The sequence below is a fragment of the Micrasema longulum genome, unplaced genomic scaffold, assembly GCF_059751315.1.
Source record: "Micrasema longulum isolate JH-2025_06_02 unplaced genomic scaffold, ASM5975131v1 h1tg002333l, whole genome shotgun sequence".
Classification (NCBI taxonomy): domain Eukaryota; kingdom Metazoa; phylum Arthropoda; class Insecta; order Trichoptera; family Brachycentridae; genus Micrasema; species Micrasema longulum.
Genome location: NW_028279483.1, coordinates 1 through 14,935, shown reverse-complemented (window position 1 = coordinate 14,935; position 14,935 = coordinate 1). Strand labels below are relative to the sequence as shown.

The window sequence follows — 14,935 nt, the reverse complement described above, 5'->3', positions numbered from 1 at the left end:
CTCCCCATTTGGGTAATTTGGAAAATAAGCATTGGCAACACTGGATATTGTACTTACCGCTGTCACCGGTAAGATAAGATATCAATATCTATGCTTTGTGTTTGTTTTTTGTTTTGACATTTCACCTAAATGTTTTAGGTTAAACTATTTATACAATACCAAAATAATTGCCCAACAAAGTCTGATATTTACACTATAACCTCCGAAAAGTAATTATTTAAAAAAAAAAAGTTTTCGAGAATGTTTATTAAACTTGTAAATGTGAAATATTTGCAAAGATCAATCAATTTCGATGCCTTTAAGTTTAGTACAGCTGCGGCAGTATCTCCGAAGAAAGTAGCGGTTGCTAAAAGTAATGATAAACCAAAAAAGGAGCGCGTTAACTCTAAAGAACTTTTAAATTATATAGAATCTCAGAAATGTCATTACGACATTCAGGCTTTGGCTTCTCCACATTTATTAAAAATTCGACGCTCTATCCCGGAGTGTTTATATGTCACTTCTAAGGACACAGCGAAGACTATCGCTACAATACTTGTTGATAAGCTGAAAGGAAATATTCCTGTTCTTGAAATAAATCCTGGTTTCGGTTGCTTAACAACTGAGCTTCTGCAATGCGGTATAAGTAACTTAAGGGTTTGCGAATATTCTGTTTTTCACAAGGCACCACTTTTGGTAAGTTCAAAATAAATTTTATAGTACTAAAATAAAAAGATAGACAAAATATATTGAGGAACACGGTCCGGGGTAACATTGGTTACGGCCGCAAAACAGGCAAGCGTTTAATGTGAAATTAATCAATTAAAAAAAATAAAACAAAATTTACTGTGGGTGTAACTACTGACATATCGTCGGTGATATTGCAATACCGCGTCATCTGTTTTTCTTTTACGGAAATGTTTTAATGTTGCAAAAATAAAATAAATAAATAATATATAGTAAAAAACTATTTCAGAACCATTTAAGAAATTTTATTACAAAACAAATAAAACATCATTAAGTGTTAGTAATGTCAAAATAACATTTTAAATACCTATTACAATTAATGAAAAAACTAGTGTTTTCCCATTTTTTTGGGAGTTGCTTCGCTGTTGTAGTGAATTTTGATATAATTTCAGTCATAAGTCTAGTTAACTCATCATCAGATGAATGTTCTCCAGATTCAGATGCAAACGAACGAGTTGATTATTATATTTTTAGGTTTTTATAATATTTACCATGAATTGGTAGAATGTATGTTAGGGATATATCGTATCTTTTTTCTTTGCACTGGTAATGCGTTTTCTTAAAGGGTAAGGCGGATCTCGTTGAATGTGATACAAATGATATATCCGTCTCCCTTGCTTTTTTTTAGTTAAGTTCACAATATAAAACGTTGTTTTGTCATTAATAGTTTCATTAAATTTGGCTGATTAAAAACATAGGCATCTGAAGCTATAAATACATGCATGTAGTTTTCTTCCGATTTGCTATTGCATTTTGTAATGCATTAGTACTCAAAAACTCAGTACAATCCATTACCGAAACGATAAATTGGGGCAAAACTAATTTACTGTGGATATACTTAAATATATTACTGTGACTTGTGACTTACTCAATTATTTGAGTTTTTAAGTACCATATAAAAACAATTAACACCATCTAGTGGAAATTATTAGAAACTAGGTGTTCGTTCACTATTACACTGAAAGAAATAGATTAGTTGGTAAAATAATCTTTTTTTAAATTTGGAGTGACACCACTATTATAGTAAACAGCAAATATAACGGAAGACTACAAAAGCCATTTGGCTGTAGAAACTATGTTGAAAGCTTTCTAATCACATTGATCATATCAAAGTTCCAAAAATGAGGCATACACGTGTGTTCAATAATAGTCAACATGAATCTTCCGACACTTTATAATATCAGGTTTTTGTTATGTGAATTTTTTTCCACAGAAGTTAAAAGAAAAATATCCAAATCTGCGTATACTCATCGGGGATTTTCTCGGTCTGTGGAAACTTGAATTTCAAGATAAAATGGATGGCGGGAATCGGGTAGAAACATTTTTCAATGATATCCACAAAAACTCAAACGGTAATAACATATTTAAATTTGCTAGTGAAATTTCTCAGTGGAAGTTTACTGTAGTTTTATCAGATACATCTCTTATTTGTAAAATCTTATAATTAAATATAACAGAACCCTATAAACCGAATTGTTCAATATAAATTATCTTTATGAAATACATAACTAAATTAAAATGATCATGTTTGGTTTCACTTGTTTGTATTTATTTTACGTAATTTGACATTTAATCGTCAGCATGGCTGTATATGAAGCAAAGTATAGTCACATGCAAAAAATAAAAATCCACAAATAAACCACTACCCCCGCGTCCTTTCACATTATTTGGCGCTTCCTAATAGACATCTGTTGACTTTATTTAGCGAGACAATTCTTTCATTTCTGTTTTTATATTACTATAATACAATAAAGGTACAAGTTCATGATGAATATACTGTAAATCATAAGACTCACCAAGCCAATTTATATAGCTTGTCGGTGAAGATCCTTTATAAAAAAATAATATATATTATTACACTATAATAAAATAAATATCACATACTACGAATACCAATAAAAATATGTGAAATGGATTTAGAAAAATTAGTTGTATTTTCAAAATCAACATGGATATTGTGGAGAACTGTTTTCATACATAACTTTTAAAATCAAACTGTTAAAAATTGTGATGTATTAGGGGCGTGAACAATGCAATAGACTGTTTTCGTGGGTATTTGAAATATTTTTTTATTAGTAAATAAGTACAAAAAAAATTGTTATATTTCCCTATTGAAACTTATTCAGAATACAATCATTATAATTTGAATCCCTTTGGTTTGTGTTTAAATTTGGTCCCGTGGCTAGTGCTGTGGACTCATTCACTCATTCAATAATGATAAAAATAAAAAATAAATCATCATCATTCCCATTCCACACATAATGGTGCATAGGACACTGCATTGGTACCAATCAAAGCGTATCTTGATATTTTTTTGTTGCATGTGGATGATCAGTCTTACGCTTCAAGTGCCAGTCCAGGGGACTGTGAAATATTGTAGTGTAAAAACACATTTTTAAATAAGTATTTCATGCCAACCATGTCAGGAATCGAACCCGAAACCTCTTGCATAGTAGGCAAACATGCTGACCGCCTCACCACGAGGCCGACACCAAAAATTAAATACCAAAATTAAATTCAGAAGTTGAAATAAATACGAAATAGTCATTTCCTTTGCCTGGTTGGAATATCGGTCTCTTCAGATGACATCCTAAGAGGGTTAAATTCTAGACTACAAACATTTGGACATACTTAAAATATTATTTTTTGTAATGTTTGAAAAATATTTGTAAAAATTAAAAATTGCAAATGTTATTGTTGTACCTTTAATTCCCAGCATAAATTAGTATTGTAGTAGTATAAAACATTTTAGTATTCATTGTGTGAAAAATAGTCTGTAATATCAGTTGTTTTTATTGTTACAATTCTGCTCGTGTCGTGTTGTAACTCAGTCGTGTGTTAAGCTCAGCATTTAATCACATTGTTTTATTTCGCAGATGTTTCACTAAAAGTTGTTGGTGCCATGCCTTCCTTAAACTTTATTAGGTATTTAATAAATTCCTTAATCTTCCAAAAAGGAATTATTGAAATGGGGAGACCAGAATTGTTCATAACCCTTCCACCGGCATCTTATTATGTAAGTTCATTTATTAATATTTTAATGAATATCAGTCTTGCTCGTCATATCCAGTCCGAGAATGGTGAAATATTGCAGTGAAAATCACCCTTTCAAATAGATATTTCATGTCAATCTTGCTGCTGAACCCGGGACCTCAGGCATGTAAGGCAAAAGTTCTAACCAACCACAAGGTGGAGGGCGTGGAGGCTAATCTCCCTTCAATTCTCCTCTTTAAGATTTTTACCTATCGATTATTTCTCATTTATACGGGTGGAGCAGGGAAGTATCCCTAACTTTGAGATAAATGAATAAAAAACAGAAAATGGCAAAACAAATTTACATTTTGTATCAGTAATATCTACAACTGGAAGTTAATGTTGTTAGGTTTTAAACGACAGATCATTCAAATGATGTCCCTCATTGTAAATGCACTGCTGTGGCCGGTTTCTGAGGTTCTGCATAACTCTGCAAAGCATCTGTTTCAGAATGCGGCCTACTTCAAGGCTTCTAGGGTCCTGGGTCGATGTTTATACACTTAACTCTTGAGTTAGCCCCATAAAAAGTAGTCGCAAGGAGTAAACTCCGGCCATGGAATGTCACTGTATCGGGAGATCAAGCGCCTGGGGAAGTTTTCCCTCAAAACAATGATCAAATTTCTAGCAGAGTGGGCTGAAGCACCAGCAGCTGAAATCACACTAGTCCCAAATTCATTTGTTGAAGTTGTGTGAAGCTCAGTATTCATGGTAACAGCATGGTTGTTCCCCTTAATGAAATATGGCCTAATGACGCCTTCACTGCTGATTGCACTCTAAACTGTCACTTTCTCACTGTGGAGAGGTCTCTCGTGAATTTCACTAGGGTTCACACCACTTCAATACTGCATGTTTGCTTTAACACTTCCAGAAATTTGGAAGTGTGCCTCGTCCCAAAAACACGCATCTTAAAGCAAGTTTTGAATGATAACCATCTTTTATGGATGGAAGTGAAGGTCATCGTGGAGACTCCATACCGTACATTTGAAAGGCGCCAGGGCGGACGCATGCTTGCCGGCAGAACGCTTAGGACACTGCAAAATCGATCTTCTTACATGTTCAATGTTTTCTGGAGTTCGACTGGTCCCGTTAGCCCAAACTCTCTATCGCACAAAACTACCACATGCACGGAAGTTCTCTACCCATAAAAAAAACGGCGTTTTGAGGGGGAATTCGATAACGAGTGTGCATCGCACCTTGTACTGCAACAATAGATTTGTTTTGGAGAAAATACACATCGACGGCAAAAGCGCGTTGCTCATTTGAGCAAGTTTTAGACATCAAGCGATGTCTAAAACTGACGGCAGCACTAATGGAAACTTCCATTGCTACTGCGTCATTAGAGCCTATCCCCACCCTTGCAACACTTCCCCTGCCTTTACAATGCCACTTTGAAAGTAGGGATACTTCCCTGCCCAGCCCTGTGCATAAAAAGCAGCATCAGTAGAATGTCAGAACCTGTCATAAATAAGCAATCCAATTATGATTTGTTTTTGTCAGTGCGTAAATCAGTTGTAGCTCTAATTTTTATGATTCTTTACTCTTTTTTGATATGTATGGTTTAACAATTGATTTAAAAAATATATGTCTCTCTGTTATAATGTTTCTTTATGATGTTTTTTTTTAGAATCTGATACCTTTTAACACAGAAGAAGAACACAGAATTTACCGTTATATTCCTGTCCTGTTCAACGTCCTATGCGATATAGAACTAATGACTAAATTGCCCAGGCGGAATTTCCTTCCCTGGGAATCAGAAAGTACTCAATATAAGAAAGTTAAAAAAGAAAAGGTACTCATTTTTTCATTTGATTTAAAGAAATTTTATTTTAATAATAAAAATACTTAATTTATTTTTTGATTCCACTTTTATTTATAATTTTCCGACCAACATTGTCAGACTGGTGTTGGTCATAACGAAACCCGGTTACTGGTGAATATTATTAAAACAGTGCAGTTAAAACTAAATACATTTTATTTGTTACAAAAAATGCAGTTCCACCAAGAAATTTCAGTGGAAAAACTCAACTAACTTTATTTAAATGTATTACATACATTTTGTGTAGGTGTTATCTAAAAGACTCTTCTCACCTACAAAATGCCTAGATTTTATTTGATATTCTCAGTTTTATGTATGTTTGGCTTTTATTTGCTTATTCAAACTACTATCACTTAACAGCGAATTTCAATAAATTAAACCATTTTTTATTCCAGATAAAAGACTATGACCAAGAGTATGTTTATTTGGTTCGCATTAAGCTGAAAAAGGATCTCCCTTGCAGAGCGGATGATTTGCCGTTACTTTGGTATTTCTTCAAACACCACTTGATGTCAAAATCCAATCGGGTTATTCCTATGCTAGAGTAAGTATATATTAAGAACAGAAATTCCATAGAAGAGCCATAGAAGCCTAAGTGATATTTGACACAATTAAGCTAGGTTTTTAAAAATCTTAAGATCAAGAAATATTGTAATTCAAAATTTGAGTCCATCATTATGAATAAAAAATACCATGTTCAAAAATATTTACATATTTCTTTTTAGGCAATGGATTCCGGGATGCGGTGTTTGGTTAATAACGGGTCAGGATCCTCCCGGAACCAACGTAAATACATCACCCGGTGAAAAAGATGCACCCCTCCCACATATAACTATATTCACACAGTTCTTTGAACTTACACCTGCAGAAAAAGTTACAATATTTAAAAAGTAAGTTTTATTTCTTATTTGTAGAAACACACTTTTTGTGATTTACTCTTTAGTGCTTTTCGAACAAAAGAAAATCTGTTTTTGCTATTTGCCTCTGATGAACTGTAAAATACATCAATCTTAAATTTTTTCAGTGTGATTCAATTTTTAGCTAAATAAAATAGTTCTCGTCTCGTTCTGTTTGAAAGGGAAAAAAACTTTTTTATTGATTTTGTTTATAATATCAGTCAGTAAAATTGATTGATTCTGCAGATCCCAAATATTGAATGTTATTTAAGAGAATTTTTGAATTATTATAATTCGTTCTCTTTGATTGATAAAATCATGCGAAATTTTATAAACACAACGGAAACAAAAATCGAAAAATGTACATGGCATTATCTTGTTTTTGATCAAATTTGTATTGTTAAGATTTGTTATTCCATTCAGATTTTTTCTGCGTTTGTAGTTTTTAAAAGTTGAATTGATTATAATTATATATTTCAGATTTATTTCATGGCCCGAGTTCAAGCATTGTCCGTTTCAAGAAGCTATGGAAAATCATATTTCTAAAACTCTATCTACTGGTGTCGACATTAAAGATGATTTAGATCAAGATGAGTCCAACGAACTATAAATAACTCGCGTAATTTTATGTTACAAATTCAACATCATTGAAGACTACTCGGATTTAAAAAAAAAAATACTGTTACAATTAAACAAAAAAAAACTCATTTTAAAGAAATTACTGCACTTTTTATTGTTAATAATCTTAGTATGTATTTTATTTCAACTTTAGTTAAGAATGTATAGCACACTGAACGCTTGAAACAATAGCATGTTTTGTGTTTAGAACCTACATACCAGAAGTCAGTTTAATTATATCATAAGTATCACCAGTTCTCGTTTTTCAATTGCAAAAAAAAAATTGCCAAACATTATTGAACATAGTTGAAATATTTTTAATATACACATAATTGCATATTATGTTTGAATGTTCTAAAGGTGCTTTTAAAAGTTATTCCACAGAGTATGGTAGAATGGCTACAAGGTAGCGTCGGTGTGATAACTAAAAATGGATTGAAAACTTACTTTGATATTTTTTTTCTTTATAGTCTCTCAATTATTCATGTGAAATGTTAATAGATTTAATAAAACTAGTTGATAAAATAATTTATGTTTATTTATTTACATACACAACTTTCAGCACTTAAATTTTTATTATACTACATGTTTTTTGACATAATAAATAAAAAAACAATTTAACAGTCACATCTAATTAAAACAAAATGAAGAGTTCTATATTATTTTCAATTTACACTATTTCCGTATGAAAGATTTTGGTTTTAAGTACATAATGTCTCAACTCTGTAGTTAAAGGAATATAGAACCTCAAAAAAACATAAATTATACATAATAAATAGTACACATGGCAATAAAATCTATTTTGAAGTTCAAATCGTAATAAAGCAAAATGATAACTGAACAGAAACAGATATTATTTTGAAAGTGGAATAAAGAGGTATAGGCATTTACAGAGCAGTCATTGGCTAGTTTACCCTGTGTAATATTCACCGTTCTGTTTTAATTTTAATTGATTTTTATTTCAACTTTCACATGTAAATTTTTACAAATTCCTTTAGTCATTTTATATTAATTTTTTGTGAAGTAATTTAGTTGAAACCTTTATGAATAGTAATAAGCAGTTTATTGATATGATTTTATAAATTCTGATACAGCAAATTCTTCACAACTTGTATTGGACAGTCACGTTTATAAAAATTACGTATAACTTTTTAAAACTATCAATGAATGCCAGGGACAATACTGGAAGTAAAAACAGGTGGCCCAACACGCAAGAGGTGCGTAAAATTTGTTTGTCCTTGGGTAAGTTGGGTGGATATTCGAGCCAAATATCATCATCATCATTCCATGTTTGCTCCCTAGTTGGAGCATATGCTATCCACAAAGAGCCTCCATGCAAGTCAGGTTCTCGTCCCGAAGTTCTGACATAAACTGCCGACTAACAGTCAGCAGTGGACCTCCAGGACGTCGAGAACATTATGCCTTGTAATGTAGGCAAGCGTGGTTAAGGCTTCCAGGAGGCATACGTAGTATATGGCCCAGCCAACCGTATCGCCTCCACCAATTATCGAATATAATGAAAATGTTTTACCAAGAATTATTTGTGAAAATACTTTTGTAGTAAAAATTTAAGAAAAAAAATCTTAAAATATTAATGGTAAGTAACAAATCTACTTGCTCAACAAAAAATAAAGTGAATTTTATAGATATTTTAATTTAATTTAATTTAATTTTTCAAAACAATTGTTTTTGGTGTTATTTTCAATATCTAGCAACATCTGATCTGTTGAAATTTATTAGAAATCCTTTAAAAAAATATTTAGCGAATAACAGGATAATATTGCGAAATCACTTTCATATTTCACTTTATACAGCTCATACACGATTAAGAAATAAATAAAGAAATATACAAAGGTATGTACATTCATAAATCAATAACTAATATTCCTACAGTGTTAAAAGGACGTAAGAGGGAAGGAAACAATTTTGGACACATATTTTATGTTAAAAACTAATCTACATTTAAATTAACGTGATAAAATTCAGAACATAAAAAGAATAGTGATCATTCAATCCACAAAAAGTTACAGCTAATGGAATGTACAGATTTAAATTACAGTAACCGCAAAACTTAATCATCCGTGATTTGCTTAGAATATCATTGTTGCGCCGTCAATATCTGTTAAGTAACATTTTTTTTAAATTAAGAAGATAATTTAAACAATGTAATTTTTGATGACGGATTTTTACTGTACATATTTTTTTTATTGATAACAAAAAGGAAAAATATGTGATTTTTTTTTTAAAACAAACGACAATGAAACAAAATTGTGTAATTTTAACGAGAAAATAAAAATACATTTAAAAAAAATACTTAATAGATATTGCTGGCGCAGTGACAATATGTTTATAAACAAGTATAATTATGATAAAGAAATCTACATAATAATGTTAATCAGTATATATCTATTAGTCACTAATTTATCACTTCATTATAAAAGAGCTTTTAGCCATATGAATGTATAAAAGTGTTCACAATAAGAAAGTAACGAAATGTATGTTAAGTAAAGTCCACACAGTTATATACAATTATTTTCTACCTCTAATCACAATGCACTTGTTTACAAATTTCATACATAATTCTTTAAATTATTGGGATAAATCATTATAAGCAATGGTAAATCATTAATAAACACAGTATTTAACATGTCAAAAAGTAATACTACAAAACTCTAATTATTAAAATGTACACATTATAACAAAATTATATAGTAAGTAGTGTTTTAAATGTCTGCTTCTATTTTGTCCTACAACAGAGTATTCGACCAATAAACTGTTCCATTTTTACTTACAATTGAAAGAATAATGCATTCGAGAACATAAGATTATGGTAAATAAATAGAATTTGAACATAATAATATGTTGTTACAGATATTTGTTGTTTTACAAACTAGACGCATTTCAATTATATAAAAAAAAACCTTAATAAATGTCATATTTTCCATGAACAAGATGCATGAAGACAAATAGTTGGTAATTCAAATAGAGTGGTGGAAACAGATAGTAAATTTTACACGCACAGACAAATAAATAAACTAATTACAGAAGAAAACGGGTACTAACAACATTTTTGGTTACTCCTGTTCATCGGCTTTAAATTTTTACATAGAGATTGCATTTTCTTTCCACATTGCATATTGAGAGGTGTTAAAACCATGTATGTCAATTTTGAAAGATATTTGAGTACTTTTGCTGTGAAATATTTTTTACAAAATGAATTACCATCACAAATTAATTACAATAGGCTCTTGTTGCAAGCTAAAATGAACACAAATTTATTTTGAATTCATTATGGTTTTACCTCTTTTATAATTTCCAGACTAGCTACATTACCTTCTAATACAGACATTTTTACATCACATTGCATTAAGTACAAAGCCAAACTGAATATGAAAAAATTAACACATGTTTTATCTAAAAATGCTAAACCTATTTAACATAACTATTATGCAATCTTTAAATGATCATTTTATAAATAAATTGAGAGAAAATATAAAATAAATACTCTGTTAAGAAAGACAATGAGGAAGTTCAATGGTTTTTAAAAAAAAAATAATTTCTATCAAACTTAGCAATTTTTCAAATATTTTTATGTATCATATTATCACCGCAATGATTTTTTAAAAGTTTTGTAAATTTGACTGCCCGTGGCGTCACAAATACAAGTGAGTTTTTCTGAAATTTAAAAAGAGAACCCTGTACTCTTCAAAACATGCTAAACATGGCTACATAATTGATCAGCTATTGTAAATACATGTTGACCTGAACCTGTGATGTTTCAAAGTATTTAATTTTTATATATTTTTTATTCATTTTCGAGAATCTTCGCCGTATAATGAAATGCTCTATTTTTATTGCATGTAAGAAAATCTTCTTTATCCAATTTTCTATAGCACTAAATTTCTTAATTCACTGAATTTTATAATAGTACGAAATCAAAAGTAATTTTCTTAAATTATGAAACAAAATTTTATTATTTATAGCAAACGATATTAATACAATGAGATCTAAAACATATCGGCCACTTTTATGCATCTATGAGGCGATTTAAGCTAATTTAACGGTGACCTTTTCAAATTACCCTGATGGGGATTTGACAAAATTGCAATAGTCGAAAACAAAAATTTGTTTTTTAAACAGAAATTTAAGATTTCCAAATTAAATTCTTGTTACATTAATTATTCGATCATGACCCTTTGTTAGAGTTTTTTTTTTGTTTTAAAACATAAAGATTCTCTATAAAATAAAATAAAAACAATCAAATATGTTACAATTTGTCAAAAGAATAGAAAATAATATAGGGCACTAGTGTTTTTTTTTAACACTTTAAAAACAGCAGTACTAAAATAAAACATCGTAACCTTGTAGTAAATCGATTGCAAAACAAGATACTTGTAATTTGGTGTTGCCATCATTAAAATCAGTTTAGTTCTGATTTTTAATGTTTTCTACTGGTTTTTGACAGACTGCATATTTATATCACCACCCTTAAAACTAAAAAATAAATATTGTTGATATTAAAATGTTTGCATAAGAAAATACGATAAAACATCATTATTTTTCAACTCCAATAACAAAAACATTTTTTAAATCATAACTGACACTGAATGCATTTCTAAATATTAATTTATTTACTTTTAAAACATGAAATTTTAATTATTATAATAACAAATGATAGTCCTAACCCATTTTTATAATAAATCTATGCATACTAACTACATATAGGCTTTTACTAATAAACTAAATTGACAATAATTATCTTCAATATACATATATAGTCAGAATATTTTATCCATCAATTGATTTAGTTATTTATTTACAAAAAATATACACATTCATTTAAGAAAATATTTTTGTCTATTATGTTTCACATCATGTGCATAAAAGTCTGTATTTTATTATGATATAAATATCTAAGGTATCTTATTTTACACAATATTATTTTTTAAATAAAGAACAATATATACACGTTGATATTTTTTTGGAGAAAAATTTGGTCAATAACTACATTAGATAAAAGTATGTACAGAACTATTTCATTAATTCGCCGTTCGTTTATCTAACTACTATTTGAAAGCACAAAATTAGGCTCCATAATTCGCCACTATTCGTATGTCGAATTCTGTAGTTCGCTGCGTGCCTATAGACCGAACTTAGTTCCCTTAGAAAAATTGATTCAGAGATTGACTAAAAACTCGGAACTCGAGCAAATATTTTAGAAGAATGGACAGCAAAAACTTAAAAAAATATGCACCACTTCTTACTGAAGATAAACTTATAAATTTATCGAGGCTTGGATTCTGAGGATGAGACAATAATTGTCAATAGACAACTGCAACTCATATAGTTAAACCCTCCCAAAGATTCCTCAATAAAAACTGTTTTTTACAAAATATTTGTAATATAATCTGCTGTTTTCACTAATTGGACACTTTCCTGGTTTTTAAGGTGGCGAATTACTGAGAGAGTAGTGTAAATAAATCATTCACAATTTATAATCAATCAAAACAAATTGGATTTTAGTCAATAATTAAAAGCATATCACATTAATCTGTCTTAACTTGTGTATATAATTATAAATGAAAAATATTAATGGAATTCACATGTTTTTTTAGTAGAATCACACATTTGAAATTTATAGGTATTCCAAATAATATTTTAAAAATGTGATTAGTATAAATGTAATACCAATTCTGTAAGTAAAACAGTCTATATTTTTTTTCATAAAATGTTTTAACAATTGACTGCAATAAAAGCATAAACGAAATTATTTAGTAAGTACTAATCAAACACAATATTATGAGCAATTGGGGAAAATATACAAAAAACAAGAGTCAAAAAGCAATAAAAAATATCACATGTCACAGTATCCAAGTCCTTCAGAGTATTGATCACGTAATTTTCAAGCAATATACTCATTCCTTGTAGAAATAATATGACGCTATAAATTTTGTAGGTGATTATTATTATTATGAAGTCGAGTGATGGCGGATTTCGGAGACGCGTAACTCAAGTGAGGCAACGTGCCAACATTAGGTCCCACGTGCTGTTGGGGCTTGAAAGGAGGATTCCCTATTGGCTGGTTGGGATTTTTATAATACGGAGAATTACCAGATTGGGAATGTATATTTTGACTGATTGTTTTAACTTCGTTAGAACTTCTCGAAGGCAGCACTGTTCCACTCACAAAGTCTGACCAATCTTCACTGTCATCGGTAGCTTGATTTGCCGGATTCTGACTGAAGCTCGGAGACGCAGTAAAGTAGTGGCTCGATGATTGGTTGTTAGGCTTTATAGAGACGAAGTCCGACCAACCGTCATCTTCGCTGGTCTGGGTATTATTACTTCTTGCAACTGTTTTCGGTTCGCTATAAGATTGTATGGAATTAATAGGATTGAATCTGGATAAGTCCTGAAGATCAATACCTGGATCTGGCCAGTTAATTTGAGAGTAGTTTTCTAAGGATAAGGGCTGCAATATTTGCTGCGAGGTATTTTTAGACGTAGAGTCCTCAGTACGTTGCGTGTGAGCCGGTATTGGATCGAGAGGTGATTTTGGAATGGTAAAACTGTAGTTATTAACGTGGGGATTAAAAAACCCAGGTACAGGATTGTTCTGAGAAAATGTTGGCATGGATGAAAAATTAGAGTTGGGTTTCTCTTGGTAGTTGGTATATGTAGGATTATATTCAACACTTTGGAAATCATCAAAATCATCATTAATCTGATCAGCACTATTGGAAAACACACTTTCAGCAATATTTTCAGAAATATTATGTGTTGGAATAACAGTATCTTTTAAAGATGTGTGAAACGGTTTATTACTCTGCACCAGGTTCGAAGATTGGAAATCGCTGAAATCATTGAATTCTTCGAATTCTCCGCCACGAGTGTTGGATGAGTAAGAGTTACTAACGGCGCAAGTTTCAGCGTCAATCTTCGATTCTTTTAATAAAAATGATACAGGACCCGAGGGAAAAACTTTGTTATGCGAGGTGTCCGAATGTTGCGGGACTGACTTTTCGGTACTCACGGAAGAAACACTCTTTTCAATCACATCTGGAAAGCCACACATAGTAGATGCGGTGAATTCCCCGGGCGACGGCCAGTTGACAACAGGAACCATAGGAGAAAGCCTAACGGGCTCCAGCAGACCAGCAGGTTGTAGAGGCTCGATGTGCGGACTGGAGAAAGGAATAGAAGTTGCCGAATGGAAATCTCCAAAATCATCAAAATTACTGTTTTCCGTCATAGAAAAATCTGGGTCAGTTTCTCCTGGATTCAAGACTGAAGATACAATGTTTTCATCGGTATTTTCTGTTTTTCCAACAGGTAAGAATGATTCGACGATTTTGGAAGAGTCAACATTTCCATGGCTTTGGAAGTCATCGAAATCATCTTCATTTTCTATTTCTGTCGATTTATTATCATTGCCTGAGGGTCCTTGGGAAAATGATCGAGCATAATCTTTAGTACTCACGGCTGAGTGAAAATCAGTACTTTAATCATCGTAATGTATGGTATGGGACCAACGGAGTCTCGGAATCTGTAGGGGTGAATATGTGAGTATCCGGCAGATTTATCTTCCTTCCTATATTCAGTATACTGGGTGGTAGGGGATCACCGTTGCTTACTGGATCTATGGTGAGGGTACTATCCATTACTTGAGGTTTGCCTATATGTTCTTCGCCCCTTTCATTGCATGCTGAAAATTTAAAAGAAAATTCTAAATACAACAAAAACAAAAAAGTGAAATCTTAAAAAGTTAAGAATGAGCTTAAAGTAAAGAGTAACATTATTCAGAGAAAACAATAATATGACTAGCAGGATATAATAAAAGTATATA

The 14,935-nt window shown here is 31.1% G+C and overlaps 2 protein-coding genes across 3 annotated transcripts; one reads left to right on the top strand and one right to left on the bottom strand.

The window, feature by feature from the left end:
• The first annotated feature begins 58 nt into the window (after positions 1-58).
• Positions 59-7,614, top strand: mtTFB2 (mitochondrial transcription factor B2). 2 transcript variants are annotated; one of them, XM_088240032.1, is made up of 7 exons: positions 59-675; positions 1,940-2,078; positions 3,603-3,742; positions 5,384-5,548; positions 5,971-6,119; positions 6,301-6,465; positions 6,952-7,614. In XM_088240032.1, exons 1-7 carry the CDS (start codon positions 241-243, stop codon positions 7,079-7,081), a joined length of 1,323 nt encoding a protein of 440 aa, XP_088096158.1. In that variant the 5' UTR covers positions 59-240; the 3' UTR covers positions 7,082-7,614. The 2 variants fall into 2 exon arrangements, with proteins under 2 accessions (XP_088096158.1, XP_088096159.1); XM_088240033.1 differs by lacking the exon at positions 1,940-2,078 and having other exon boundaries at positions 71-675.
• Positions 7,615-12,894: 5,280 nt separating this feature from the next.
• Positions 12,895-14,794, bottom strand: Afti (aftiphilin; the record flags this gene model as incomplete). The annotated part of the gene is given in 3 exon segments (XM_088240043.1): positions 12,895-14,564; positions 14,595-14,620; positions 14,622-14,794. Coding segments are annotated over 3 exon segments (1,733 nt in total), but the record flags the coding sequence as incomplete, so codon positions are not given.
• Positions 14,795-14,935: the final 141 nt, after the last annotated feature.